The sequence below is a fragment of the Pantherophis guttatus genome, chromosome 5 (genome assembly GCF_059756535.1).
Source record: "Pantherophis guttatus breed Tessera chromosome 5, ASM5975653v1, whole genome shotgun sequence".
NCBI lineage: Eukaryota > Metazoa > Chordata > Lepidosauria > Squamata > Colubridae > Pantherophis > Pantherophis guttatus.
In genome coordinates this window covers 78,008,161-78,035,409 of record NC_142067.1, presented here as the reverse complement: position 1 = coordinate 78,035,409, position 27,249 = coordinate 78,008,161, and the positions used below count along the sequence as shown (strand labels likewise).

Genomic DNA, 27,249 nt, shown 5'->3' with positions numbered 1-27,249 from the left:
AGAGCAGTTCTGGTGGTTTATAATAATATTTCTTCTGATGAAGATAACATAGCTTAGAGAGAATAGATATAGATATATATAGCTGACAGGATAATTAATCATAGTAACTAAGTGCTGTTTATTAATTGTATATTGTTATGTTTTTATTATGTAAATAAAAACATTTACTGTTAAATGATTTAAAGGCTCATTTGTTAAAGTAGAAATTCATAGAGAGAAAGGTTCACGGTTCATTGATTTTATTAACCTCCACAACAGAAACAATCACCAATCACTCTCTCTAAAGTGGGGGTGAAAAGGATGGGACAGGTTGAATGGAAGGGATCTGTCAAATTGCTTAACAGATGGCAAACACTAAGGGAAAGGAGGGAGAACAGGAGAAAGCAGGAGGGGCTCCTCCCAATGCTCTAGCTCTGTGATGGCGAACCTATGGCACGCATGCCACAGGTGGCACACGGAGCCATATTAGTGGGCATGCCAGCTCAGCTCTGGGGTGCATGCGCGCCAGCCAGCTGATTTTCGGGCCTTCTGGGCCCACCAGAAGTAGGGAAACAGGCTGTTTCCTGCCTCTGGAGGGCCTGGGGTGGGTGGGGAAGGCCCGTTTTTCTTTCTTACCTGGCTCCAGATCCTCTCTGTGTATCTGGGAATGGCAAAAACAGCCTTTCCCACTCCCTTGGAGGCCCTACGGAGGCTCAAAGGGCCCATTTCCCCACTCCCGGTGGGACAGGAAGTGACTTTTTTCCTGTCCCCAGCCTCCAGAGACTCCTAGAAAGGCTCCTACAGACTCCTAGAGAGGCTCCTAAAGACTCCTAGAGAGGTTCTGGAGGCTGGGGACAGAAAAAATGTCACTTCCTGTCCCACCGGGAGTTGGGAAATGGGCCTTTTCAACCTCCGTAGGGTCTCCAAGGGAGTGGGAAAGGCTGTTTTCACCGTTCCCAGATACACAGAGAGGATCTGGAACCAGGTAAGAAAGAAAAACGGGCCTACCAGGCCATCATGTGCCAGGAGCGGGGGGGAGGGGGTTGCACACACATGTGCGTGGGCACGTGCGCGCGTGACCCTCCCCCACCCCCCCTCTCCTGGCACGCGAAAGGTTAGCCATCACTGCTCTAGCTAATGCAACTGCTCCCTTGTGCCTTTTCTGGGGGAAAAATAGCCCAAGGGAACATGGGTAAAAGCCATAACGTGAAGCTGGAGGAGCAATGGTATGCTGCAAGGGCATGGCTGGGAAAGTGACCAATAAACTTTCAGTTTTCTTGTCCAGGGGCACCTGGAAGAAGCAGCTGAGGCTATCAAAACAGAAATGGTATAGGCAAAATTATGCCAATCCTCCCATGGTGCATTGCACAAAAAACCTAAGGGAACTGGCAATGAGTCTAAAGTGCTAGCTTTCTTGGATTTTAATCATTTAACAAATGTAATGAATCCTATGATCACCCTATCTTTAGTTAGTCTGATGTGGCTAGCAAACTTTCTTTGTGAATTGACAGTCTGGATTCAAAGTTTCCACTTTCCGCAACAGCTGAAGTTATTCAGCCTTTTGATTGCAACATTGGATCCTTTTAGACATAGGTCTCTGGCTGTGGTTTGACAGTTTAGAGGGGAAAAATGAATGTGGTGTTCTTTTTACTTTTAGTGGCTTTTGTGTTCTTTTCCTTGGCTTCTTTCTTCCTTAGGGGTTCTTTATTAAGGGGGGGGGCTTTTCCTTTGGGGAAGTTGTGTCTTTTCATACACAGTCAAGTAGAATTCTTCCATTCTGAGCCCTAAAAGAAGGAGCGAGATCTAAAGATCCAATGGAACAAAGAGAGACAAGGGCGATGAAGTCAAAATCTAGTAACAAGTAAAACATGGAAGAAATTAAAGCAATATCTTTAAATGTAAATGGACTGAATGCGACGATAGAAAGAAACAGAATTTTATCTAAATTAAATAGCTTGAAGATGGACATCATATGCCTACAAGAAATATATATTAGAAAACAAAATTTAAAATTATTACAATATCCAAAGTTAGGAGTGCTATTTACATCATTGATACAACAAAGCAAAAGAGGAGTGGTGTTATATATTAAATAAAAATTAGAACCTAGAATGCACAATCACTTCCGGCGGTGACATAGGGCTGAAGCGGCACGGGAAAAGATCGCTCCATTCCCAGTGCTGATTTTCTGGAGTTTTGGTGATCCTTAGGGGTGAGGATCAGTCCTGGTGGGACCGGCAAGAAGGATCTTTGGAGGAGGTGTGGAGAGGTGCGGTCTCCCACCACACCAGGAAGGACCCTCAATCCAGACGCAGAAGAGGCCAGCTGACATGGCTGACCCAGAGGCTTGATGTCCCAGTTTAGAACAATAGGAAGCGAAGAGTGAGTACAGTGCAAGAGTCGGTGGTGAGAGCAGAAAATAGAAGTTTCCAGGTTTTTTTGACTATTGGAAAAGAGGAGTTCGAAAGAGCAGCGGAGAGGAAAGAAAGACTCTGAATGCGAACGGGCGGCAAAAAGTGAGGAGAGCAAAATGGGAAGAAGGCAAACTGCAGACCAGCAGGAGAACACCAGGGGAGTGGAGTGGAAAAGGAAACAATCAGAAGGAAAGTGTGTTCCAGGAGGCTGGGAAAGAGGAGCGAATCTGAACACGGGATTCTGCTTTTACCCCTATATTTGCTGCTCTAATGAAAGAAGAAGTGTAGACTGGCAAAAAACAAAAAGTGCATGAGAGTGACAGTGCAGATTGGAGATCGCCATTTTGAAGGCAAGGACCAACTGATGGTCACTTTTGAGTGAAAAACTGAAATTTCAAAGGAAAGATTATACTTGAACCTTTAAAACTTACAAGAACTGAGAGGACTATGTACATTTATATATAATTTATACCCTGATATATTTATTTATATAGTAACAAATAGAATCTAAATTTTTACATTTATAATTAATTAATAGCAAACTACTACTAATTATAGGTAAATTTATTGTCTTTTTACTTTTTCTCTTCTTTTTTACTTTTTCTTGTTTTTTTCTTTATTTTTTTCTTGTGAATTGTTCATTTATTATCTAAAACAAATATTTAAAGTAAATATTAGAGCTTTTTAATTGATTAAATTAAAACTTGTATATTTGCTTATTTGCTGGTTTAGACTAAAAGTGGAATAACTTTAGTAATTGGATTATTAATTAAGGTATTAATTAATTAAGTTAGAAATTATATTATATAGATAAGCTTTTTGGGATATAATGCATTGTGAATTGTAGTGGACTAGTTGATAATCTGGTAGTAAGGGATAAGGAAAGGAAAGAAAGGAGGTTGAATAGTGAAGTGGATGGTGATTTGGGAAAAGATAGATAGGATTTTAGGGGAACAGTATAGAATACTAAGGGAAATGACCAGCACCACCACAACTGTTGTGAAGGTAGGAAAGAAAACTACTTCGATGTTGACTGGACCTTCAGCTTCTCCTGCAGCGCAGAGAACAATAGAAGGAATGTTCCCAGCAGAAAAACAACCCCCCACTTCGAATATGCAAATCATGCAGACTACCCTCTCAGCAATTCAAGAGACTATGGCAAAAATGCAGGAATGTATGACAAAGAATCATGAAGAAGCGAGGAGGGATATGGATGAAATCAAGAGGGAAGTCAAAAGTGATATTCAAAAATTAGATGAAAAGATGGGTTCAATACAAGAAATCCTACAAAAAAACGATCAACGAATAACTGTTATAGAGAAAAAAGCAGAACAGACAGAAGAAAAATTGGACTCATTGGATCAGAAAATGATGGGGCTAAATAAAGAACTGGAAAATATGGTGATCCACCTGGAGATGGAGAGAGCTTCATTTTATTTGCAGTTTCAGAATGTGGTCGAAGATAGAGAGGAGGACCTGACATTTGTAATGGCAGAAATGATTGCGGAGGCCCGCCAGCAAGATAAGGATGAAATAATAAATGAGTTGGACGAGGTCTATAGGGTCCATACAAATTACTCCAGACAACATAAATTACCAAGGGAGGTCCATGTACGATTTGTACAAAGAAAAGTAAGAGACATTGTTTATAAAATAACAAAAAATGAACCCATGTTTTATAGAGGCAAGGAAATAAATCACAGTAAAGCAGGTCTCAAAGAGAATAAGAGAACTGAGAAAGGAATACTGGTTCCTAGCCACATTATTAAATAAGTGGCACATACCGTTTAGATGGATAACACCGGAGGGAATGTTGGTGTCGTGGCAAAGGAAACAAATTAAAGTGGGCTCACAGAGCAAAGCACAGAACCTCCACAACCAAGTGATGGGTATAGAAGGAGTAAATAGTAATAGGGAGGAGCTGGAACAGAGGACTAAAGGGGGCCAAAGACAGGAAAAGCAGGAAAAGGTATTAGAGGAGAGAGACAAAGAGGAAGAAGGGGAACTTCAAGAGGAAGAAGGAGTGAGAACAAGAGCTAAGAGAAGAGACAGGAAGTAATAGGAAATAGTCCGTAGTAGTATCACAAAGGAATGGAACAAAAGTTAAATATCTTATCATTAAATGTAAATGGTCTTAACTCTCCGACTAAACAACATCAAATCTTTAGAAAAGTGGCAAAACAAAAAATGGATATTGTGTGCCTCCAAGAGGTGCATATAAGGAAACAGGATGAAAAATACTTACACTGTAAAAAATTAGGGAAATCATTTGTAGCATTAGCGGAAGAAAAGAAAAGAGGAATAGTGGTGTACACTAGAGAAGGAATAGAGGGTAATTTGAGATATGTAGATCCAACAGGAAGAATATTGATGATAGAAATAAAATTAGAATATAAAAACATTTTATTGGTGGTCATCTACGCGCCGAATAGTGGACAACTAGAATTTTATTAAAAAGTACATGAAAAGTTAATAGAAGAAAAAATAGAGAACATATGTTTATTTGGCAACTTCAACGCAATTGTAGATGTAAAAAAGGATTATAACAGTGATCAGAATAACAAAAAAAAAAAGGAAAAGAAAAATGTACTTCCTAGAACTTTTACAGACCTACTAGAAGAATTAAATTTAATAGACAGTTGGAGATTTTGCAATCCTGAGGCAAAGAAATTTACATATTATTCCAATCCTCATAAGTCCTGGTCCAGAATAGACATGGCATGGATAACTAAGACACTTATTCAAGAGGTAGAAACAGTAGAAATAATGTCAAACAATTGGGCTGACCATAATCCTGTAATGTTGATATGGAAAGGACATCAAAGGAAAAAGAGGAGATGGACGTTGAGTCCAGAGATACTGAAGGAAAAGGAATATATAAAGCAAATGAAAAAAGAATTAGAGTTGTTTTTTAGAGACAATACAAAATACCATACTTCCCTTCAGAATCTGTGGGACACAATGAAATCTTATGTGAGAGGATTAACAATAGCCTACAGTTCAAAACGAAAAAAGGAAAGGGAAAAAGAATATAATAACGTGCAGGAAGAGATCAAAAATTGGGAAGAGAAATTACAAGATAAACCTGGGGATGAGCAAATTAAAGGTAAATGGATAGCAGCTAAGCATAAATTGAATATATTGGAACAGGAAAATTATGCAAAGACCTTGAAATTTATAAAGCAGAATTATTTTGAACACGCGAATAAACCAGGAAGATGGCTTGCTTACAGATTAAGAAAAGAAAGGGAGAAAAGAACAATTCAGCAATTACGGGATAAAAGGGGTAAAATGCAATATAGTTTAAAAAAGAAAAAGGCAATAGCATGTCAATTTTTTCAAGAATTCTATGAACAAGATAAAGTGACAGAAGAGGAAATAAATCAATATCTAAATGGGGAGGGAATGTTGGCCTTAACAGAGGAAGAAAGAGAGATATTAAATAGGAATATTACTATAGAAGAGTTAAGAGAGGCGATTAAGAAACAAAAAACTAACAAATCCCCAGGGACGGATGGGCTACCAAGTGAATTCTATAAAGGATTAGGAGATGTATTGGATTGGATATTATTAGAAACTTGTAATGAGGCACTAATAGAGGCAAGGCTACCAGATTCGTGGAGAGAAGCATACATTTCGTTGATACCGAAGGAAGGAGCACATATAGCACAAATAAAAAATTACAGACCAATCTCTTTATTAAACACTGATTACAAAATTTTTATGAATATAATGGCAAACAGGATGAAAAAAATATTAAATTGTAGAATACACCCGGACCAAAATGAGTTTTTACCAGTGAGACAAATAAAAAATAATATAAGAATTGTAATTAATGTATTAGAATATTATGAGGTTCTGGATGCCCAAAAGGCTTTTGATCAGGTCAATTGGCAATTTATGCTTCAGCAAATAAAAAACATGAAATTTGGGGAGAGATTTGAAAATATAATAGCCTCCATATACACAAAACAAAAAGCAAGCATAATAGTAAATGGAGACTTTACAAATTTCTTTGAAATAAAAAAAGGAGTAAGGCAGAGATGTCCACTTTCACCCTTGCTTTTCATTTTGACATTGGAATATTTATTGATAAGAATTAGATCAAACAAAAAGATAAAAGGATTGAATGTAAAGCGAGAGAAATACAAGGCCCAAGCATTTGCGGATGACCTTGTATTCTTCATAGAAGAACCATTAAAAACAGGACCAATATTGATAAGAGAAATAGAGGAATTTGGTAAGGTGGCTGTCTTAAAAATCAATAAAGATAAGATCAAAATGTTAATGAAAAATGTAATAGGGAAATAAACAGAGGAATTAATTAAAGAATTAGGATTACAAATTGCAAAAAAGGTTAAGTATTTAGGCATATATTTGACAGCTAGATGCTCAACTATAAAGGAGAATAATTACGTGACTTTAGTTCAACAAATAAAAGAGGATTTAGAAAAATGGGGGAAACTGAAATTATCATTATTAGGGAGGATAGCAGCTATAAAGATGAATGTGCTGCCGAAGCTACTTTACTTATTTCAGACAATTCCAGTAAAATTGGATAATTTTTTTTTTGTAAATCTGAATAAGATAACTACAAAATTTGTGTGGGAAGGAAAAAAGGCAAGAATTAAATTAAGTATTTTGCAGGATGATAGAAGCAGAGGTGGATTTGGACTTCCAGCATGGGAGACATATTATAGAGCAACGAGTTTGACATGGATCAGGGAATGGGTGAATCTGAAAAACAAAAGATTGTTAACCTTGGAGGGACATGATTTGTTGATGGGATGGCACGCCTTCTTGTGGAGCCCCAGGAACAAAACGCATAGGTATTTTTGCAATCATATATTAAGAGATTCATTAATTTATATGTATAAATTAATGAATCTCTTAATATATGATTGCAAAAATACAAGAAATTAACACTATATGAAGGTTCCTGGGTGGCTATCCACAATGGAGGCAGTGCTACACCCCAATACCTTAGCAACTCAAAAAATGGTAAGATATTATGAAATTTTGGATCCACAAGGAACACTAAAAACACAAGAGGAACTCAGAGATCAAGGAATACAAATAGATTGGTGGCCCTATCTTCAGATTAAAACAAGATATAAAAAGGATCAAGAGGAAGGAGGAATTGAATTAAAACCACATCAGTTGGATAAACTTTTACAAGCCACGGAAGAAAAATTGATTTCAAAAATATATAAATACCTACTGGAATCTGATTTAGCAGAGGAATTAGTAAAGGGACAAATGATAGCATGGGCAAGGAATATTGGGCATAATATAGAATTGGAAGACTGGGAAAACATATGGGAAAATAATTATATTATAACAAAATCAGTGGTTTATAAAGAGAATCAATACAAAATGTGGTATAGATGGTATCTGGCCCCTTCGAGATTAGCAAAAATGTATCCAAATTTAAGTCCAATTTGTTGGAAGTGTAACCAGGCACAGGGTTCCACGTCTGGTGGCTCTGCCCAAAAGTTAGGAAATATTGGGAAAAAATAAGAATTTGATTAATAGAAATAACATCGGAAAAAATAGAACTCAAACCAGAGATTTTCCTACTAGGGATGATTAAAGAAAATTATAGGAAAGAAATAAAGTACTTAATATTACACATAGTCACTGCAGCCAGATTGGCACTCACCCAATTTTGGAAAACTGATCAACTGCCAACAGACCAATTGATAATCCAAAAGATCTATAATTGTGCAGAAATGGACAAACTAACATTTGAAATGAAGGATAAGGTAGACTCAAAAGGTTATATAGCATGGAATAGGTGGTATAATTGGATAATTCGTAGAAATGAGATTAAATGTAAAATTCTGTATAATAATAATTAACAAATATGCACCATTAATAAGATAATGGACGTGAGACCAAAGTCACGTTTTCTTTTTATGGATTGTCATTTATGGTACAACGTTTTACTTTTTATATGTTTAACAAAGTTTTGTTTTTAAAAAAAAAAGAAAGAAAGAAAGAAAAGAAAAATTAGAACCTAAATTATTTTTTTGAGGATGAAGAGGGCAGGATTCTGATGGTGGAAATAAAAATGAACTTTAAACAAATACTTTTGATAGCAATATATGCACCAAATGAAAAACAAGAAGAATTTTATCGGAGATTACACAGAAAATTTTTAGAATTGGACTATGAATATGTATGTATAATGGATGATTTTAATGCTGTAACAAATGTGGATCTGGACTATAAAACAATGAAGACAAATAAAAAATCCAGAAGAATATTGCCGAAATCTTTTTTTACAATGATAGAAGAGTTGAGTATTCAAGATATTTGGAGACAAAAACACTTGAAAGAAAACCAATATACTTTTTATTCAAATAGACATTTATCGTGGTCAAGGATAGACATGATATGGATGTCAACAGAACTTATAAATAATATACAAGAAGTAAATATTGGTTCAAATATTTGGGCAGACCATAGCCCAATAACAATAATATAGAAAGGAAAGAAGAAAAAGATAGGATGGACTTTGAATGCAACAATATTAAATGAAAAGGACTTTCAGCAATTTATGCAAAAAGAATTAGAATTTTTCTTTAAAATAAATAAGAAAGAAGATACATCACTTCAGAATATATGGGATATGATGAAAGCCTATATTAGAGGTTTGGCAATAACGTATTTGGGAAGAAAGAATAAAAAGAAAAGGCAAAAACAGATAAGATTGGAAGAGGAGTATAAGAATCTAGAGAAAGAATTCCAAAAAGATGTCCAAAATAAAAAAATTAAGAAGCTTATGGAACTGAAAAAACATGAAATAAATTTAAATAAACAGGAATCATTAGCAAACAAATTAAGAGCATCTAAACAGAATTTTTTTGAAAATTCTTAGCATATAAATTAAAAAAAGAGGAGAAGAAAATAATAAAATATTTACAAGATGAAGAGGGGAAATTACACTATAGAAATGAAGAAAAGAAGATCGTAATTTAAAAATACTATGGAAAGCTTTATTCCCAATAAAAGATCTCAGAGGAAGAAATAATAAAATATTTGAAAAAATCAGATTTACCTAAAATACCAGAACAAAAATGGGAATGTTAGAAGACAGAATAACAATGATGGAATTAACAGAAGTGATAAAAGGACAAAAAAATGGGAAAGCACCAGGACCGGATAGGTTACCAGCTGAACTATATAAAACACTACAAGAAGGGATGAGTACTGTAATGATGAAACTATTTAATGAATTAGTAACAAAGGCAAGAATGCCAGACTCATGGAGGGAGGCTTATGTAACACTTATACTTGAAGAGGATACAGGCCTACAATTGATAAAAAACTATAGACCGATTTCGTTGCTAAATGTGGATTATAAAATTTTTGCCTCAATAATGGCAAATAGATTTTAAAAACTGTTAAATGAATTTATTCATATAGACCAAAATGGATTTTTACCTAAAAGGCAAAATTAATATGAGGATAATTTTGAATACTTTGGAATATTATGAGACACATTCAGAAAAACAAATGGCGATGATGTTTCTAGATGCTCAAAAAGCTTTTGACAATGTGAACTGGCAATTTATGACAGAACAACTGCAGAGAATGGACTTTGGGGATAGATTTATAAACACTATAAAAACGATCTATGATAGACAATCTGCTAAAATAATGATGAATGGAGAAATGACAGAAAATATTAGTATTATGAAGGGCACTAGACAGGATGTCCTCTATCACCATTGCTGTTTATTTTGACCTTAGAAGTTTTAAATAGAAATATTAGGTAAAATGAAGAGATAAAAGGGATGAAAATAAAAAAAGAAGAGTATAAATCGCAAGCTTTTGAGGATGACTTAGTATTCATCTTAGAGGAACCACAAACAACAGGTCCCAAATTACTAGAACAAATAGAGAATTATGGAAAGGTGTCTAGTCTAAAAATAAATAAAGATAAAACGAAAATTCTGGTGAAAAGTATTACAGAAAAACACAAAAGAGAGATAGAAGAGAATCTAGATATACAAGTGGTGAAAAAAGTTAAATACCTAGGAGTATATCTAACTTCAAGATGTGTAACGATAAAAGAGGATAATTATTATAGATTAAAACAACAAATTGAGAAGGAGAAGTGGAAGAACCTTCAATTGTCACTAATGGGAAGGATTGCAATAATAAAGATGAATATATTACCAAGATTATTATTTATATTTCAGACAGTACCAATAAAAATTGAAAAGACTTATTTTCAACAGCTTAATAAGATAATTAATTTATATGGCAAGGGAAAAAAGCAAGAATAAGCATAAAAATGCTTCAGGACACGAGACTACGTGGAGGATTTGGGTTACCGAACTGGGAATTGTATTACCAGACAGCAGCATTGACTTGGATGAAGGAATGGGTTGAATTAAGAAATACAAGACTATTAACACTGGAAGGTCATGATTTACAATTGGGATGGCATGCATTTTTATGGTATGGTAGAAATAAGATACATACGTACTTTCATAGACATTATATAAGGAAGGCATTGCTATTGGTATGGGAGAAGGTTAGAGATAAATATTATTTGAAAATATCAATATGGTTATCAACAATGGAAGCTTTGATACACCCAAATGTTTTTAATGTTGGAAATATTGTTAGATATAAAGACTTACTAACAGATAAGGGAGATTTGAAAGGGAAATGAGAGTTGGAAGAACAGGGGATTGAGATGGATTAGTATATGTACATGCAGATACAAACAAGATATGAAAAAGATGCTAAATTATATGGTTTGCACTTAGAAAAAACAGAGTTGGATGGGATACTCACGGGAACAGTGGATAATTTAATTTTAAAAATCTATAATTTTTTACTAGGCATTGAACTAGAGGAGGAGCAAGTAAAGGAAACAATGATAGCCTAGGCAAAGAATTTTGGACATTCAATAGATCTAGATAAATGGCAACAGTTATGGGAAAGGAATTATAAATTAACAATGTCCACTGCATATAAGGAAATCAATATAAAATGTTTTATAGATGGCATATGCCCCCTGAGAAACTGGCAAAAATGTTTAAAGATAAATCAGCTAAATGTTGGAAATGTCATCAGTTACCAGGTTCTTATTACCATATGTGGTGGACATGTTCAGAAGCAAAAAATTATTGGAATACAATTAAGATATGGCTGGAAAAAATGATACAACAAAGTATTGATTTAAAACCAGAACTGTTCCTATTGGGTATCCTGCCAGAAATAATTAGCAAAGAAAATATGTATTTGATTATACATGTAATAACAGCTGCAAAGATTGTTTATGCACAAAACTGGAAAGCAGAGAAAATACCTGCTTAGAAGTAATTAAAAAAAAATAGATTGTGCAGAAATGAATAGATTGACTTTGATGATTAAAGAAAGAGAATATTCAGAATACTTTAAGATATGGAATCTATTCTATTATTGGTTAGAAAAGAGATACAAATAAGTACATTAATAGTTATGTATAAAAATGCCATAATCAGAATATTTTGTTAGTGAAGAATTGTTGTAATTGATTCGATGAGAACGAAGACAGAAGAAATAACAAAAAGAATGATTGGAGACAACACCGAGATGTCACACAGAAGGAATGACTGATGTATTAAATGTTTGTTTGTTTAAAAAATTAAAAACTTTAAAAAAAAAGAAAGAAAACACTTAGCCAGAGCACTTTTTGGCAGCCTGCTTTCAAAGGGACCATGGCTGCTTCGCCACTGCTCCCTCCTGCATTACTGCTATGGACATACTGCCATTCAAGTGGAGGAAGGGGGAAACTTGGATTCGATTTACTAGCATTGCCTGTGTCATCAGATATTTTACAACCTATATGCTGGTGCCAAGGAAGCCTGAGATTTCCTTTACCTGCAGGAATTTATATGATAGCCACGTGGGTTGTCTCACTTTAAAGGGTAGTGGTGGGAATGCATGTTTGTTCGGGTTCTCAAAGGAAATAGTAAAGAAAACATCTTCACACTTGTGTATTGGCTAAAATCTGCATTCTGACTTAAAGGGAGGGGTCTCTACCACTTTAATCCTACTGCTTTGCCTAAGGGTATTCAGATTGTACTTTAACTGGATGGCTTTCACTTCTGCTTAATAAAAGAATCCTTTTGAACAACTACATTTCAAGACTTCGTACTTTCTTAAGTTGGAAGGAGAGGTGATCCTTACAGAAAGCACAATCTGCAAAATGGTCAATCCAGAGAAGCAATCTTCGCTCTACTGAGGGGACCTTGCAAACCATGTCTGAACAAAGCAGAGAGCTGGGAGAAACCAATTGCTGGGGAGAGACAGCAACCGCCACCCAGTCGGATGCCTGTCTCATGCAACCCATCAGAGAGGATGAGGTAACCCTAGGGAATCCGGAAAAACCCCGCTGGTCAATTGGCATCGGGAAGAAAAATGGCTGGGATGAGAGAACTAGAGGAGTCACCCTCAACTGTGGCAACCGGAAACTGGGGTGAGAACTGGAACTAGAAGCCCTTACTGACCAGGGGGGAGTGACCGAAGCACCCCTGAGGGAGGACTATCTGAAGAGGCATATAACCCAATTGGTGATGGAAACTTTGGAAAATCTCAACATCCAAAGGGAGCCAGGACAACAACCAAAGAGCACTGAAAGGGCAGCAGTCGTGGATGATGCCAGGGGAGGCACCCCCCTCCTGGAGCCCACCTATCGAGCAGATGGTGCAGCAGCAGTGGGAGAAGACCCAGCAAACCCTCCCCCCCAGGCAGCACGCACACCAGCGCCCATTCCCAACCAACCTTGGGCTCCTCAACTGGAAAGAGAAACTCCGGCCGCGCAGGGGATTATGGGAGTGACGGGGCGCTCACATATGACACCTCTCCTGCGCGAGCTGCACTGGCTTCCTGTGGTCTTCTGGGTGCGCTTCAAGGTGTTGGTGACCACCTTTAAAGCGCTCCATGGCTTAGGGCCGGGGTATCTGCAAGACCGCCTTCTGCCGCCAATAGCCTCCCACCGACCGGTTTGCTCACACAGAGAGGGCCTCCTCAGGGTGCCGTCGGCCAGACAGTGTCGGCTGGCGACCCCCAGGGGGAGAGCCTTCTCTGTGGCAGCACCCGCCCTCTGGAATGACCTACCCCCTGAGATACGCACAATATCAGACCTCCGGACTTTTCGTCGGGCCCTGAAAACACACCTATTCCATCTCGCCGGGCTGGCTTGATCCCATCCTCTCAGTTTTAATTGAATTCAGTTTTAATTGGGTGGTTTTTAATATCTTGGGCCGAAATTATTTAATTGTTTTTAAATTGTTTTTAAATTTTATATGCAATGTTTTATCTTGGCTGTACAACGCCCTGAGTCCCGCAGAAGAAGGGTGGTATAGAAATAAAATTAAAAAATTAAAAAAAATTTAAAAAAAAACCTTAAAGATTGAAAAGAAAAAAAAACGGGTAAAAGACCCAAATTGAATTTTGTTGCAGTAAACTTAAACTGGATGATTTGGCATTAATAAATTTCTGAAATTTGACTGTGCCTTTAACTGGAGTGGAGAGGAGAAATGGATGTTCCTGAGAATTAATGCCTCTAAAAGAAAATGAAGCTAATGAAAATAGACAAATGGATGGCTACAAAATAGCCATGGAGTCTGCAGTGATTAAGCAGGGAAGTGGATTGAAGAGATTTCCCTTTCTGAGTGGAAAAGAAATATGTTAATTGGCTTTTTACCTTGGATTACTTGAAATTAATATTGGATATAAGGATTTTGGAGATTCCTACTCTGTCCCAGATGATTTTAAGAAAGAAGAAAGAAAGAACATTTTGGATTTTAACAATGGAGACTGACAAAACTAGGTGTGGCGTAGTTAACAAAGACAGGAAGCTGATGCACTACGCTTGGAACAGACATTTTAAAAGGTTTAAAGGGACATACAGAAATTCTTTACTTTGAACTGATGAACCTTGAAATAGAGCACTTTGGACAGAGAGGAAAAGGAAGAATTAAAGTGGATAAATTTAAATGTGACTAACTGAAATGTAAAGTTTAAAAGCCTATGTATATATGATAAAGTTTAAAGGCCTAGGTATATATGATTTTTGGATAAAAACAGGAAGGGTTGTGAAATAATAAAAATAGAAAATAAGAGGTGGCTATTAAAATAGTGGATGATATCAAGGGGATAAAAATAATAAGAATATATTTTGAGGCAGGAAAATTTTAAGAAAATGTACTGTTTGATGTAATACGTTTTAATTTTAATTTGCAAACAAATGTTAAACTGATGAATAAGGATTGATTGAACAAAATACAAGATACACAGATGCTAGTGATTAGTCTTGAATTAAGGTAATACAAGTTGGAAATGATGACCATTATGAAATATACTGAGATTTAAATTGAAAGAGCAGGATGGAAAAATGATATAAAACAGATAATTATATTATAGTTAAAATGTGTGGGATGGATACCAACTAGATAAGAGTTTGAGACTTGGTGGAAATACGTTGGAAATTAATTCAAAATCTGGAAACAGCCAAACAAATAGGAGGAGAGTTGGAGGAGACTATGCTGGTAATCAGCCAAACAATGGAGGGAGTTAAGGAGGAGACTATGCTGGAAATCAGCCCATAAAATGCTGGAAACAGCCAAACAAATAGGAGGAGAGTTGGAGGAGACTATGCTGGTAATCAGCCAAACAATGGAGGGAGTTAAGGAGGAGACTATGCTGGAAATCAGCCCACAAAATGCTGGAAACAGTCAAACAAATAGGAGGAGAGTTGGAGGAGATTGAGGAACTATTCTGAAATCAACTAAATAGTTGGTGTTTTGGAGGGGATCAAGCTGAGAATTAATCAAATAGAACAAGCTGGAAGATAGTTAAATATTAGAGGGAGATATAGTGGAAAATATATTAGAAATTGGAGTAAATAAAATATGCCTTTGTGAGAAATCTGTGTAATATGTAAACTGGGAGGGAAAAAAACTAAGGTAAACTGATTTGAGGATAAGGGTCAAAGGATTAAAATTAGATAAAATGTTGTTTTATAAAATATAATAAAAATGGAGTGGTATTGAATTGAAACTAAGAATAAATGGTGATAAAATTGTAAGGTAAACACTTAACAAGAGGTTAGAATATTGTAAAAATTATTTTGATATGACTTGTATAAGATATAAGGTAAAGAAGAATAAAGATATGTTTAGAATTGTTATGCAGATGTAAAAATGAGTGAAAGTGAATTTGAAACTAATTTTGGATAGATATAATGGATCTATAATTCATCTATATAAATAGATGAAAATGTTAAATTTGAGGTAAAATTGGTTTTTTCTTAAGTTTTGAATTTCTTTTTTATCTTCTTTTTTCTTTTTTTGTTTATTTATAAAAGATGTAATGGAAATTGTGAATTGAGCTTGTGAAAGGAATGTAAGCGTGGTAACCATCTATGACCAGATCGAGATTTTTGCTCTTGAAAGTTATGTTTTTATGTTTAAATTTGAAAAAATAAATAAAAAATATTTACAAAAAAAAAAAAAAGAAGAAGAAGAAGTTCCATCCCCTCCCCTCTTTGGGGAGGAAATCCTGGCATCTGAACAGGAGGAATCACACTCATTCGGAAGTGATCCAGATGATGAACCATTGGTAAGCAAACCTATTAAACCGCTTACCCTCCCCTTAAGACTATTCATCCCAAACCAAGACAGGGAGATAAGTATCTCTACTCTAGTGGATTCAGGGTGCATCTTAGCCCGACCTTAGTAGGGAGGTTAGGGATTAACAAATTAACAAATTAACCCCCATTGCTTTCTGCCAACTAGATGGGTCAATAGCAGGAGGGGAGCCAGCTTCTCTGACCACCGAGCCTCTACACATAGGCATCCGAAGCTACGAGGAAAGGCTTACATTTATAGTGGCACCTGGCATGGAATGGCCGTTGGTTCTGGGCCTTGCATGGCTAAAAAAATGGAACCCACAAATCAATTGGAAACAAGGCATCATAAAATTTCAGAAGAAGGTGACTTTTGCTGAGTATCCACATAAAGGAATTGAGGGGGCAGAGAATCGAGAAACAGCCATGCCTGGTCATGCCACACTAATTGAGAGCATACCCATAGAATACAAGGATTTAGCTGAGGTTTTTAGCGAAAAAGCCTCAGATGAGCTCCCCCCTCCACCGTGCCACTGACTGTACAATAGAAATCTTACCCGGCGCGAAACTCCCTAAACCCAAGATGTACAGCATATCACCGAGGGAGTTGGAAGAGCTGAGAACATTCATTGAGAAAAACCTAGCAAGGGGTTTCATCAAGCCAGCCCGACCAAAAATTGCAGCTCCTGTGCTCTTTAGAGAGAAAAAAGATGGCTCAAAATGTCTCTGTGTTGATTTTTGTACCCTTAATGCGGTCAGCGTGCAGAACATGTATCCTCTCCCCCTTATGAAAGATATGTTAGCACACCTCGCTAAAGGGAAATTTTTTTTCAAAGCTGGACTTAAGGGAGGCTTACTACCATGTCAGAATTAAGGAAGGGGATGAGTGGAAAATGGCATTTAACACCCCCCTCGGCTGCTACCAATTCAAGGTGCTCCCCTTTGGGTTGCAAGGAGCTCCTGCAGTGTTTATGCAGTTAATAAATGAAGTGCTGCATCAGCATTTATATAAGGGGATTCTGGTCTATTTGGATGACATTTTAATCTATACTGCGACCAAAGCAGAACACGTAAAACTAGTCAGGGCAGTTTTAAACAAACTCCGCTCTGCCAAACTTTATGCCAAACTTTCCAAATGTGAATTCCACCAAGAGAAGATTGACTATTTGGGATACCGTATTTTGCACCAGGGGGTTGAGATGGATCCTCTAAAAGTGCAGGCTGTACTTGATTGGGACCCTCCACGCACACGTAAACAGTTACAGAGCTTCCTAGGGTTTGCCAACTTTTACCGCCAGTTTATCCCTGCATTCGCTCAGATTGCCCTCCGGATCACCAAGCTCTTAAAAACAAAGGGGGAGGACAACCCTAAACCAAAGCAACCATTGAACTGGACTATGGAATGCCAGGCAGCATTTGAAAAACTTAAACGGCTGTTCTTGGCAGAACCAATTCTAAAACACCCAGACAGGGAGAAACCATTTGTCATACAAGCAGATGCCAGTGATGTGGCAATAGGAGCGGTTCTACTTCAGAAGAATGAGCAAGACCAACTACAACCCTGTGCTTATACATCCAAAAAGTTGAATGAGACTGAACAAAGGTGGGCTATTTGGGAGAAAGAGGCTAATGCAGTTCGTTGGGCATTGTTAACCTGGCGGCACTTCCTAGAAAGCAGTAAGACCCCTTTTGAAGTCTGGACTGATCATAAAAATCTAGAAGCCCTAAAGACCCCAAGGAAACTCTCCCCAAAACAAGTACGATGGGCTCAGTACTTTAAAAGGTTTGATTTTACTTTAAAATATCTCCTGGGGGGGGGACTTTCTGGTGGATGCGCTATCCAGAAAACTGCAATACAATAGTGCAAAGTCAGACGTAATCAAACCTATAGTACAAAACAATCAACTAGCCGCTAAAGTAGTCACCAGATCCCAGGCAAAACAAGAAACATTGACGGACAATGACACCATCCAAACTTTTAAACAAGCATTGGCCACTGATGAATGGTTTTTGAACAACAAATCCAGCTGTCTGATGAAAGAAGACTTGGCTTGGGTGTGGGGGAAGTTGTATGTCCCTGCAAGCCAAAGACTGTGCTTAATGGTATGGTGCCATGACTCCAAATTAGCTGGACATTCGGGTTTGTGAAAACTTTACACCTGAATAAAAGACAATTTTGGTGGCCATCACTAAAAAAGGACATAGAAAGCTATGTAGCTAGCTGCCCCATTTGTGCAGCAGCAAAAAGATGCCAGGGAAAATCCTCAGGTCTATTGCAGAAGGTAGCTGAACCTTCTGCAATAGACCTGGTAATCTCATCCCTCAGACCACCTGCATCTACACCACCTGTGCCCATCATGATTGAAGGTGAACAACACTTTGAAATCAAGGAAATCCTTGATTCTAGGATCCTCAGAGGGAAAGTCCAATACTTAGTTGCTTGGAAACATTTACCATCAGCATACAATGAATGGGTCGCTAAACACCACATTAAGGCTCCAATCTTACTGAGAAAATTTCACTCCCAATACCCTAACAAACCTTGTTGATATACTATCATGAAATCTTGAAATCTTGTGTATATTTGTTTTTTTACAGGTGGACCCTTTTGTTTTCTAAGGAGGGTAGCATATCAGATCCCTAAAAGTGATACTGCCATTCAAGTGGAGGAAGGGGGAGACTTGAATTTGATTTACTAGCATTGCCTGTGTCATCAGATATTTTACAACCTATATCCTGGCGCCAAGGAAGCCTGAGATTTATATGATAGCCACGTGGGTTGTCTCACTTTAAAGGGTAGTGGTGGGAATGCATGTTTGTTCGGGTTCTCAAAGGAAATAGTAAAGAAAACATCTTCACACTTGTGTATTGGCTAAAATCTGCATTCTGACTTAAAGGGAGGGGTCTCTACCACTTTAATCCTACTGGCCTAAGGGTATTCAGATTGTGCTTTAGCTGGATGGCTTTCACTTCTGCTTAATAAAATAATCCTTTTGAACAACTATGTTTCAAGAGTTTGTACTTTCTTAAGTTGGAAGGAGAGGCGATCCTTACACAGGGAAGGAACTTTTGGGCAGCCATATACCTTGCTCCTTTCCGTCAGCACCTGGCTAAAAAGCCAGCCAGGACTTTGTTGGTTCCTTGCAAAATGCGATTCGCTGGTTGTAGCATGCATTTCTCTGCCCATAATGCATTTATTATTGCATCCTCTGAAGCCCCATCTGGGCTCAGCAGCACCTTTCTGCAATTCGTTCGCTTTATGGAGAGAGGGAACGAGCGTGGAATTCAACTGCCTGAGCCAGAGTTGTCCACAGGATCTTGACACAGGTCATTTTCTCAGAGGGGGAAACCCCCCAAGGAGGAGAGGGCCAAGGCGGGACCAGACAAGGGAGGCCAGGAGGCAGGGCCAGGCTGAGGCAATTCAGCTGGTTCACTGAACTGCACATAAAATTAACAAGAGGTTCTAGCGAACCAGCTGAATATCACCACTGGATTCAGTGTCAATTCTCAGTCTTTGAGATAGCTTCATATTAAAAAAGGTAAGACTGGATAATATTACTTCATGTAGCCTTTGCTTAAAATCTGAATTTTATAACATTATTTGGAAATCCTATCAAAGGAGAGTTTTTTTCTCTTTCTCCTTTCCAGTTTGTTTTTTTCATTTTTAGTTTTTGCTATCTTGTTTATCTAATTTATCTAATTTTTGCAATGTGGTTTTTTTAATGGCATCCATTTTAAATAAAATAAAATGCAATTCTGTTGTTTGCAACTGTTGATATTTGAAAGACTTCTGCAGGTATATATTATTTTTTGGTATGAAACTTCAGAGTGCACCAGGAACCAACACTTTGTTCTAAAAGTCCAGCAGAAAAACAACATCAATGATAAATCCTTACTTTTTCCTTTCTCTTTCTAGTATCCTGAATAAATCTTTAAAATACTGGGGCACTCGGACGACCACATTTTCTGAAGCATCAATGTCCTTCAGGTCAGGATAGAGTTTAGTGTCAATCACCTTCTTGATATATGCCAGCCAGTCAAACTGAAAGATATATAAATGTTTAGCGTTTGGCTCTTATTAAAAAAAAGTTGAGTAAGTTTTCACCTGACTGCAAAGTTGAAGTTCACTAAACATTGCAAATATTTTGAACTTTTCATAAAAACAGCTGCATTTAACTGTGACATATATACAGTATTTAACTATTTTAATTTAAATTGCACCTTATGCACATCTAAAGCAGCTTTCAATTTAGAAAGATAAATATCCAGTCCGATCATGCATTATCAAAGTTGTTTTCCAACCTGTGGGACCATGCTGCTGAGTTCTGAAATGTTCATTTTGTTATACATAGATTCACTGGTTCGATTCTCATGTGGAATCATTATCTGCAAAGATACATGTAAACAAATATTATGCTACTAAGAAATCCACTCTGACTCTGTTAACATCAACAGATCTTTTAATAGTTCCTTCACTGAAATAAGCAATATTACATCAACCCTGCTGATATCAAACATAATTATTTTATAATTATATATAAACAACCACTTTTCTGTATAACTATTTTAACAATTTTCAATATAACAATTTAACAATATAATTTATGCTTCTAGTTTTTCACTTTTACAGATAACTCACAATCATTCATTTCTTGTAAAACACACACACAGAGTAATTGTCAGTTCTATATTTTATTTATGTTTATCTATAAATAACTTAAACAACAAAAGGCATACCAGGCATCCTTTTCTTACCCCCCTGTTCAGACCATTCAACCATTCTCTAAATATTTGGTTCATTTTCCACTGACTTTGCTTTATTATATACAATCACATTTATCACATTTAGTAACTTATTTTTCATATCATATTCACATAAAATATTCCCTAATTAATCATATCCACTTCATCACACATTTTCTTTAAATCAATACAGTGAACTATCTTAACTACATCCAAACATTTCTCAGTGTCCTGAAAAGAAAAAATCTGGCAGCATAAAGACTCATTGCAGATCTTAAATTTTACTAATTGTTTCTCTCATTTTTTCAGTCAAAAATCTACTAAATTTACTGGCCCTTTCTACTGGCCCTTTCCACATATACACAATAAATAAATCCTTTCAAATTTTCCATTTAATCCTGCTAATTTTCTTTTTGAAAAGAACATTAATAGCATTTTCCCAATTATTAGATATAGATGCCAAATTCTCATACACACTAAAAAGAAATCATAAAGCCACTCCTTAAGTAAATTATATTCATATTTTACCTAGAGCCTTTTAATTTTTAACATTCTCACAGCTACTTAACTACTATTTTTCTTCCCTACAGCAAATGGGTTATAATTTAGGTTTGCTCTTGTTTTTTTGCTATTTATGTATAACTTGCAACCATTCACTTTTCTATACAACACACTTATCCTGAACACAAGTAATTGTCAGTTCTGTATTAAAAGCCCTTTTATATTTATCCATAAATAACTTAAACTACCCATATCCTTGCAAGATATTATTGCAAAATGTTTGGTCAGTACATAAATGGTTATTTGTCATTTTGTAAAACATTTATTTGGGCCTTGTTATTTATATACTTTTATGCTTTAAATTGTATCCTTATTAATTAATCAGTTTTTTGCTTGTTTGTTTGTTTTATTTAAGTTCTGCTTTAGCTTCTAAGATTCCACCCTGCTTTTCCCTGCTTTATAGCTTTAATATACAGGGTTTTTTCCCTGTGGCACTCTCCCTGTTTTACACTGATCAGTGCCTTGTTTATGTGTCTTTTGCATTTATTCATTATGCATTTGTATGTTATAAATGTTTGATGGAAAGTTTTACTCCATTATATACTGTATCTTGTAAAGGTATTTTTATTACTTCAGTCCACTGACAAAGAGATTTGTTTCAAAAATCAGTTTTAAAAACTCTATTATTCTGTTACTCTGTTATTCAAATGTTCTTCCAAAGACAGATAGAAGAAAATAACAGATGCAGAAGAGGCAACAACAATCAAGATGGCACACTGCTTTGTCACTGAATTACAAATCTGGGAAAGAACAGTTCTGAATGGAGAAATAAATCCAGGGTTCTTCTGAAGACTGGCTACCACAAGTGCAGCTAAAATCTATACTTAAAAGGGCACTAACCTCAGCAATTTTGATTTCTAATTTAAGCACTGACTTCATATCCAACTCTGCATGTGAAGCATTGGCACCCAAAAGGACTGAGATATCAACCATGAACTGGAACAAGGTATCTCTGTACTACAGTGGGGTAAGAATTCAGACATTAATACATAAAAAAACCACCAATAGCTCAACCAGATAACACTTCTTACCTTATTTTACATTGAATAGTCTAACATAGTACATTATTTACTTATTTTCATTTTTAGTTTCAGTAACAGTATTGCATTTTGATATTATTTAATGGTAAATCTTGCTAGCAGAATTAGCATTAATATCATCACAAATATTAATTAGCATGACATTTGCATTAATCAGCACACATTGAGAAAATGGATCCTTAGCTTTCTTCAAAAGTTTGGTTTTGAAAACATATTGAGGAACCAGGATGTGAACTTCATCTGTACTTCCTTTATTTTTCTATGTTATCAGGGAATATTTATCTACATATTCAGAAAACTAAACACAAGAAGGGAACTTGTGCAATATATGAATGATTGTAAAATTGTACTCAGCAAGACATCCTTGGTTGCAACTCATAAATCAACAAAGAAGATCGTGCTGCAAATAACAGTCAATATTGAAAAGGAACAGGGTCATGGAACAGGGCAGGGTTCTACTGATAATAAGTAACTGACATATTGGTCATGTTTATTGTTTAGAGTAGGGGAACATGTCAGAATGTGTTCAAATATTCAATTGCTGTATACCATTTTTTAAATCTTCCCCCATATTACCTGCTATGTTGGGGACGATATGTAATTGCTGCATAGTTAGTAAGTGATAAGGTATATATTCTCACATAATTAAGATTTTCTTTCAGCTCACTTTTCATATGATTTATGCAATTTTTAGCAGAAATATCATCTTTATACTCTGTATAGTGTACAAAATGAACACTTAGTTTCCAAGCCTGATTTTTTGCAGATGTGCTTGGATTTCACCTCCAGAATCCAGCTAGCACTTGGGAGTTGTAATTCCAGATAGGCTGGGAAAATATCCTGAATGTGATTGAGTAAACACTCACAGATTTAGCTTCTGTGGTATTGTCCAGGTAGTCTTCCCGTGCTGATAGAGTCAGAGATGCTTGATCTAACTATATAAATAAAATAAGAATTACTATACATTAGATCTACAAAAACACAATTTGGATTGTAGTTCTATAACCAGACTTCAAAGATAAACCCAAAGATTTAGAGAGACTACTTGTGAATAGATTTGTAGCAGTGTTGCAATACCAACATCCATTACAGTATTATAAGTTAAAGGGGATGGACAGAATTCAAAAGACATGAAAATGTCCACAAAAGCATTCTATTTATTAACCCTGGATGTTCTGCATTTTTGACAAAATCAATATGTAGACCTTGAGGAGTTTTAATGTTACCAAAAAAAATTGCTTCATCCCAAAAATATGAATATTTCATAGCAAGGCAACATAAGAACAATACATTTCTTCAAAAATTAAATAGAATATAGCAATGTACTTTCTGTAAAGATTATTGATAATTAAATCAGAAATGACTATAGAATGCCATCAGGAATACTGTTATTTTTTCAACTTTTAGTCATTTATATATATACATACTAATAACCAGATGTCAGGATGTTGTTGAACACAGATGTAAAAGTTTTATAAATACTGTTAACAAAATTAGCTGAAGAGTTAATCAAATACAGATTTAAAATATGCTGTACCTTCTTGCATATGTGGTTAAGGAAGGAATTCTCTGGGGTATAAATAGCTCATGTCCATGTGGTACTACAAAATTGCATTCCTTCTTTTTTGTTTAATTTTGAATGCTAAGAGGCTATCCAAAAGCTTATCCATGTTCTCTGCATGGCTTCCATAACTGTATACATTTATATATAAAGTGAATAACTAACTAAATAATACATCTATGATGTGTTTATTATCTCTAAGTTTGTTCCTATCTTTTATACACCATTACAATCTGCATGGGCTTCTAGACATGTTTATTTAAGACAACAATATAATAATAAGAAATATGTTACAGGCCTAGCAGTGGCACATAGTCACCATACCAAATGCTTTCTGGAAATGCAGTTTTTACTAGTTTGAAGAAGACCATTAAGATGGGCACTGATTAGACCTCCAGGGAAGACTGTCACATAATGCAAGGATCACAATGAAAAAAAACATTGGCTGTAATACACATGGGCCCCATCCCCAACAACTTTGTCATTGGGGCCATTAACTGAGTTTGTCAAAGAGCATACATCAGGTCATTCAATTCCATGTGAAAAAGGTCTGAAGGTACCTAACAGCCAAGCCGCTATCTTAAAAGGATGACAGCAATATGAGCCAGTTATATCGAAAAAAATTTCATTGATTGTAAGAAAGATGAGCTGAGTTAGAGAGGAGCTATCTTATTTGGATTATCAATCTTGGCAACTTAGCTATTGAAATTTGATATTGTAAAATTTTAACGTCATATATCATATATTTTTAGATTGTTATTTTTGTAACTGTTTTATCTTTTTCCCTTTTTCTTTTCTGTTTTGTTTGAAAAGGCCTTCGGGCTATTCAATAAACAATACTGTATAAAAAAAACAAAAAAACAACAACAACAGCCAAGCCATATAGGGTTTTTCAAGATAAAACTAGCAATTTGAATTCCACTTCAACCAATGCAGAATGGCTGTTTCTTGACTGTTGTTGTTCACCAGCAAGCAGACTACTGTATTTTGCACTTTCCAGCTTCTAGAATAGATGGTCTTTAAAGCCAGTCCTGTTTAGAACACATTGCTGTAGTCCAATTGCCAGGATCTGCTACTCCAGAATAAGGACAGAATACTAAATAATAAAATGAAATTAATTGAAAATACCACTTGTATGGTTTCCTTAATAATACCTTTATGATGTGCTCATTAGAAGCCTTATCATCTGAAGCCACATATAATCGGATGAAAACAGAATTGCTATATTGTCCGCGAAGAGTAGCAAGAGTCTGGAGCATGCTGAACTTCTTTTCTGACCACAGACCTTCAGGCCCAATGTTTGATTCCAGGACAGGCCAGCGAAATGGAGAATGCTTCAGCATGTTTAAAAGTGGTTTTGCATCAGCTTTTTCTATCTTATCTGGGAAAATGAAAAAAATAATCAGTCAACATAAAGGTCTTGCAAAAAAAATCCACTTCTAAAATCTGTATATTGATGTATGTCTGTATGTCTGTATATTGTTGTATACGTCTGCTTTCCTATCATTATGTATATTTCTCTACATCAAGTGAAATGTAGAGCCATTTCACCTAGAACCATAGATTTAGGCTAAACATAAGCCATTTTGAATAGCTTGTCTTGGCACAGAGAGCAGAAAAATGTATGTTCTTGCCATCTGTCTGTTCAGGCCTTGACTACTGTTCAGTCACTGGCAACCTTCAGAGCAAAGTCAAATCATCCAAGTTTTTGACTCAGTATGATGGATGGTCAGATTCTCCACTAGCTGGCCAGCATGCACCTGATTATGGCACTTCTGTATGGTTCTGCTAGAACCCTGATTAATACTGGCCATTGCTTTACATAATAATACATAATAATAATAATAAATACATAATAAAGGGCAAGGCTCTATCTCTACTTCAAGTTGCAGTTTTAGGTAACATAACAAACAGTAACATAATCTCTGGCTGTCAGACTTCACCCTCTTATTTTGAAACTAACTTACTGTTTTGCTTAGATGACTCTCAGATACAACTCAGCTATATTTGCTGACAAGAATGAAACCATGTGCAAACATTTATGTAATGTAAAAAACATTATGTAATAAAAATTTTATTACAAAGCCTATGCATAGGTCTGTCTTCCTAAATTTAAATTGAAGGCTTTATCTTCTCATCTTTGAGTTAAAATATAGTTGGAGGGCATTGGGGCACCTTTGTTGATATAAGAATTTTCTCTAGTATGGGAAATATTTGTTCTTTCTTCATTAGATTTTTTCTTACACTGTCTCCCTCCCCTTTCTCTCTCTGAATTTGCATGTAACAAGTTCTTCTTCTCCTCCTTCCTCTTTCTGGTCAATAGGTGTCTGAAAAGCATTTCCATTCCAGCTAAATGAGAATATCTCCTATGTTTTATGATTCACTGCTCACTAATATGTAGGCTCTAGGCTATATATTCAAGTTTCTCCTAATTAGAATCAAAAGCAATTAAATATTCATGACCTCATTCAAAGTTGAAAGTTCCACTGAGATCCAATTTTATATAAATGTGTACATTATGCAGCACTTTTCTTAATTTGAAATAAGGGAAAGATAGTTTCTACTTTTTTTTTTTTAGATACTTCTACTGTTTACATAGTTCAGGAAGTGAAAATCATAGACTACATATAGAGAGATGTCTTATTTTATTTTTTTGTCAAATGTTGTCTTAAATGTAAGAATTATAAGACGTAACCCTAACTAATGGTTGGCAGAGCTAATGGATTATATTACATGAAATGGAGGAGTCAGTTAATTTTTCTGGGGTGCTAGCTAAACTAAAGACTACAGTTGTATTTCAGGATTATTTTGAATTTGTGGAAAAGTGAGAATAAATATCAATAATCTGGGCTTCACTTAATTTCTGATGTCCAATCTCAGAAACTGTGACTCACTCATTTCTTCAACAATGCAGATTTGGAATGTGTAAATAATCTGCTTGAAAAATATGGTTCCTTCCCAAAAATGCAGTATTTGATTTATCAACAAGAAGGTGTCTTATCAGACATGTTTCAAGTGACCTAATCTCCATAATATAGATATAAACCTTTTCTTGGATAGATAGTTCAGTTTCCAAAGATTCATATATACAGGTGGAAGAAAAGAAAAAATGAAGTAAAAGAATGGTGGTATCTTTCCTTTTTGTTTTTACTGTAATTCCTCAAGTTGCTTTTGCACTGTAAAAAATTAACCCACCAAAATCTAAACATATGAACACAAATGTAGCCAATGTAATAAGTGCTTTATGTCCAGTACCTCTCAGATCTTGCAGAAAAAATAATATTTTCCTACTTCTCTGTGGCAAAGCTAAAATTC

General features: G+C 35.9%; 1 protein-coding gene across 2 annotated transcripts in view; it reads right to left on the bottom strand.

The window, feature by feature from the left end:
• PHEX (phosphate regulating endopeptidase X-linked) overlaps positions 1–27,249 on the bottom strand; it is a 319,542-nt gene that overhangs the window by 229,133 nt on the left and 63,160 nt on the right. For both annotated transcript variants that reach the window (XM_060686722.2, XM_087871354.1), the window contains exons 5-9: positions 25,089–25,315; positions 23,240–23,308; positions 22,174–22,290; positions 20,332–20,415; positions 19,926–20,071 (exon numbers count right to left, since the gene is read on the bottom strand). In XM_060686722.2, coding sequence (XP_060542705.1) covers positions 19,926–20,071; positions 20,332–20,415; positions 22,174–22,290; positions 23,240–23,308; positions 25,089–25,315 — 643 coding nt within the window. The remainder of the gene's footprint in view (positions 1–19,925; positions 20,072–20,331; positions 20,416–22,173; positions 22,291–23,239; positions 23,309–25,088; positions 25,316–27,249) is intronic.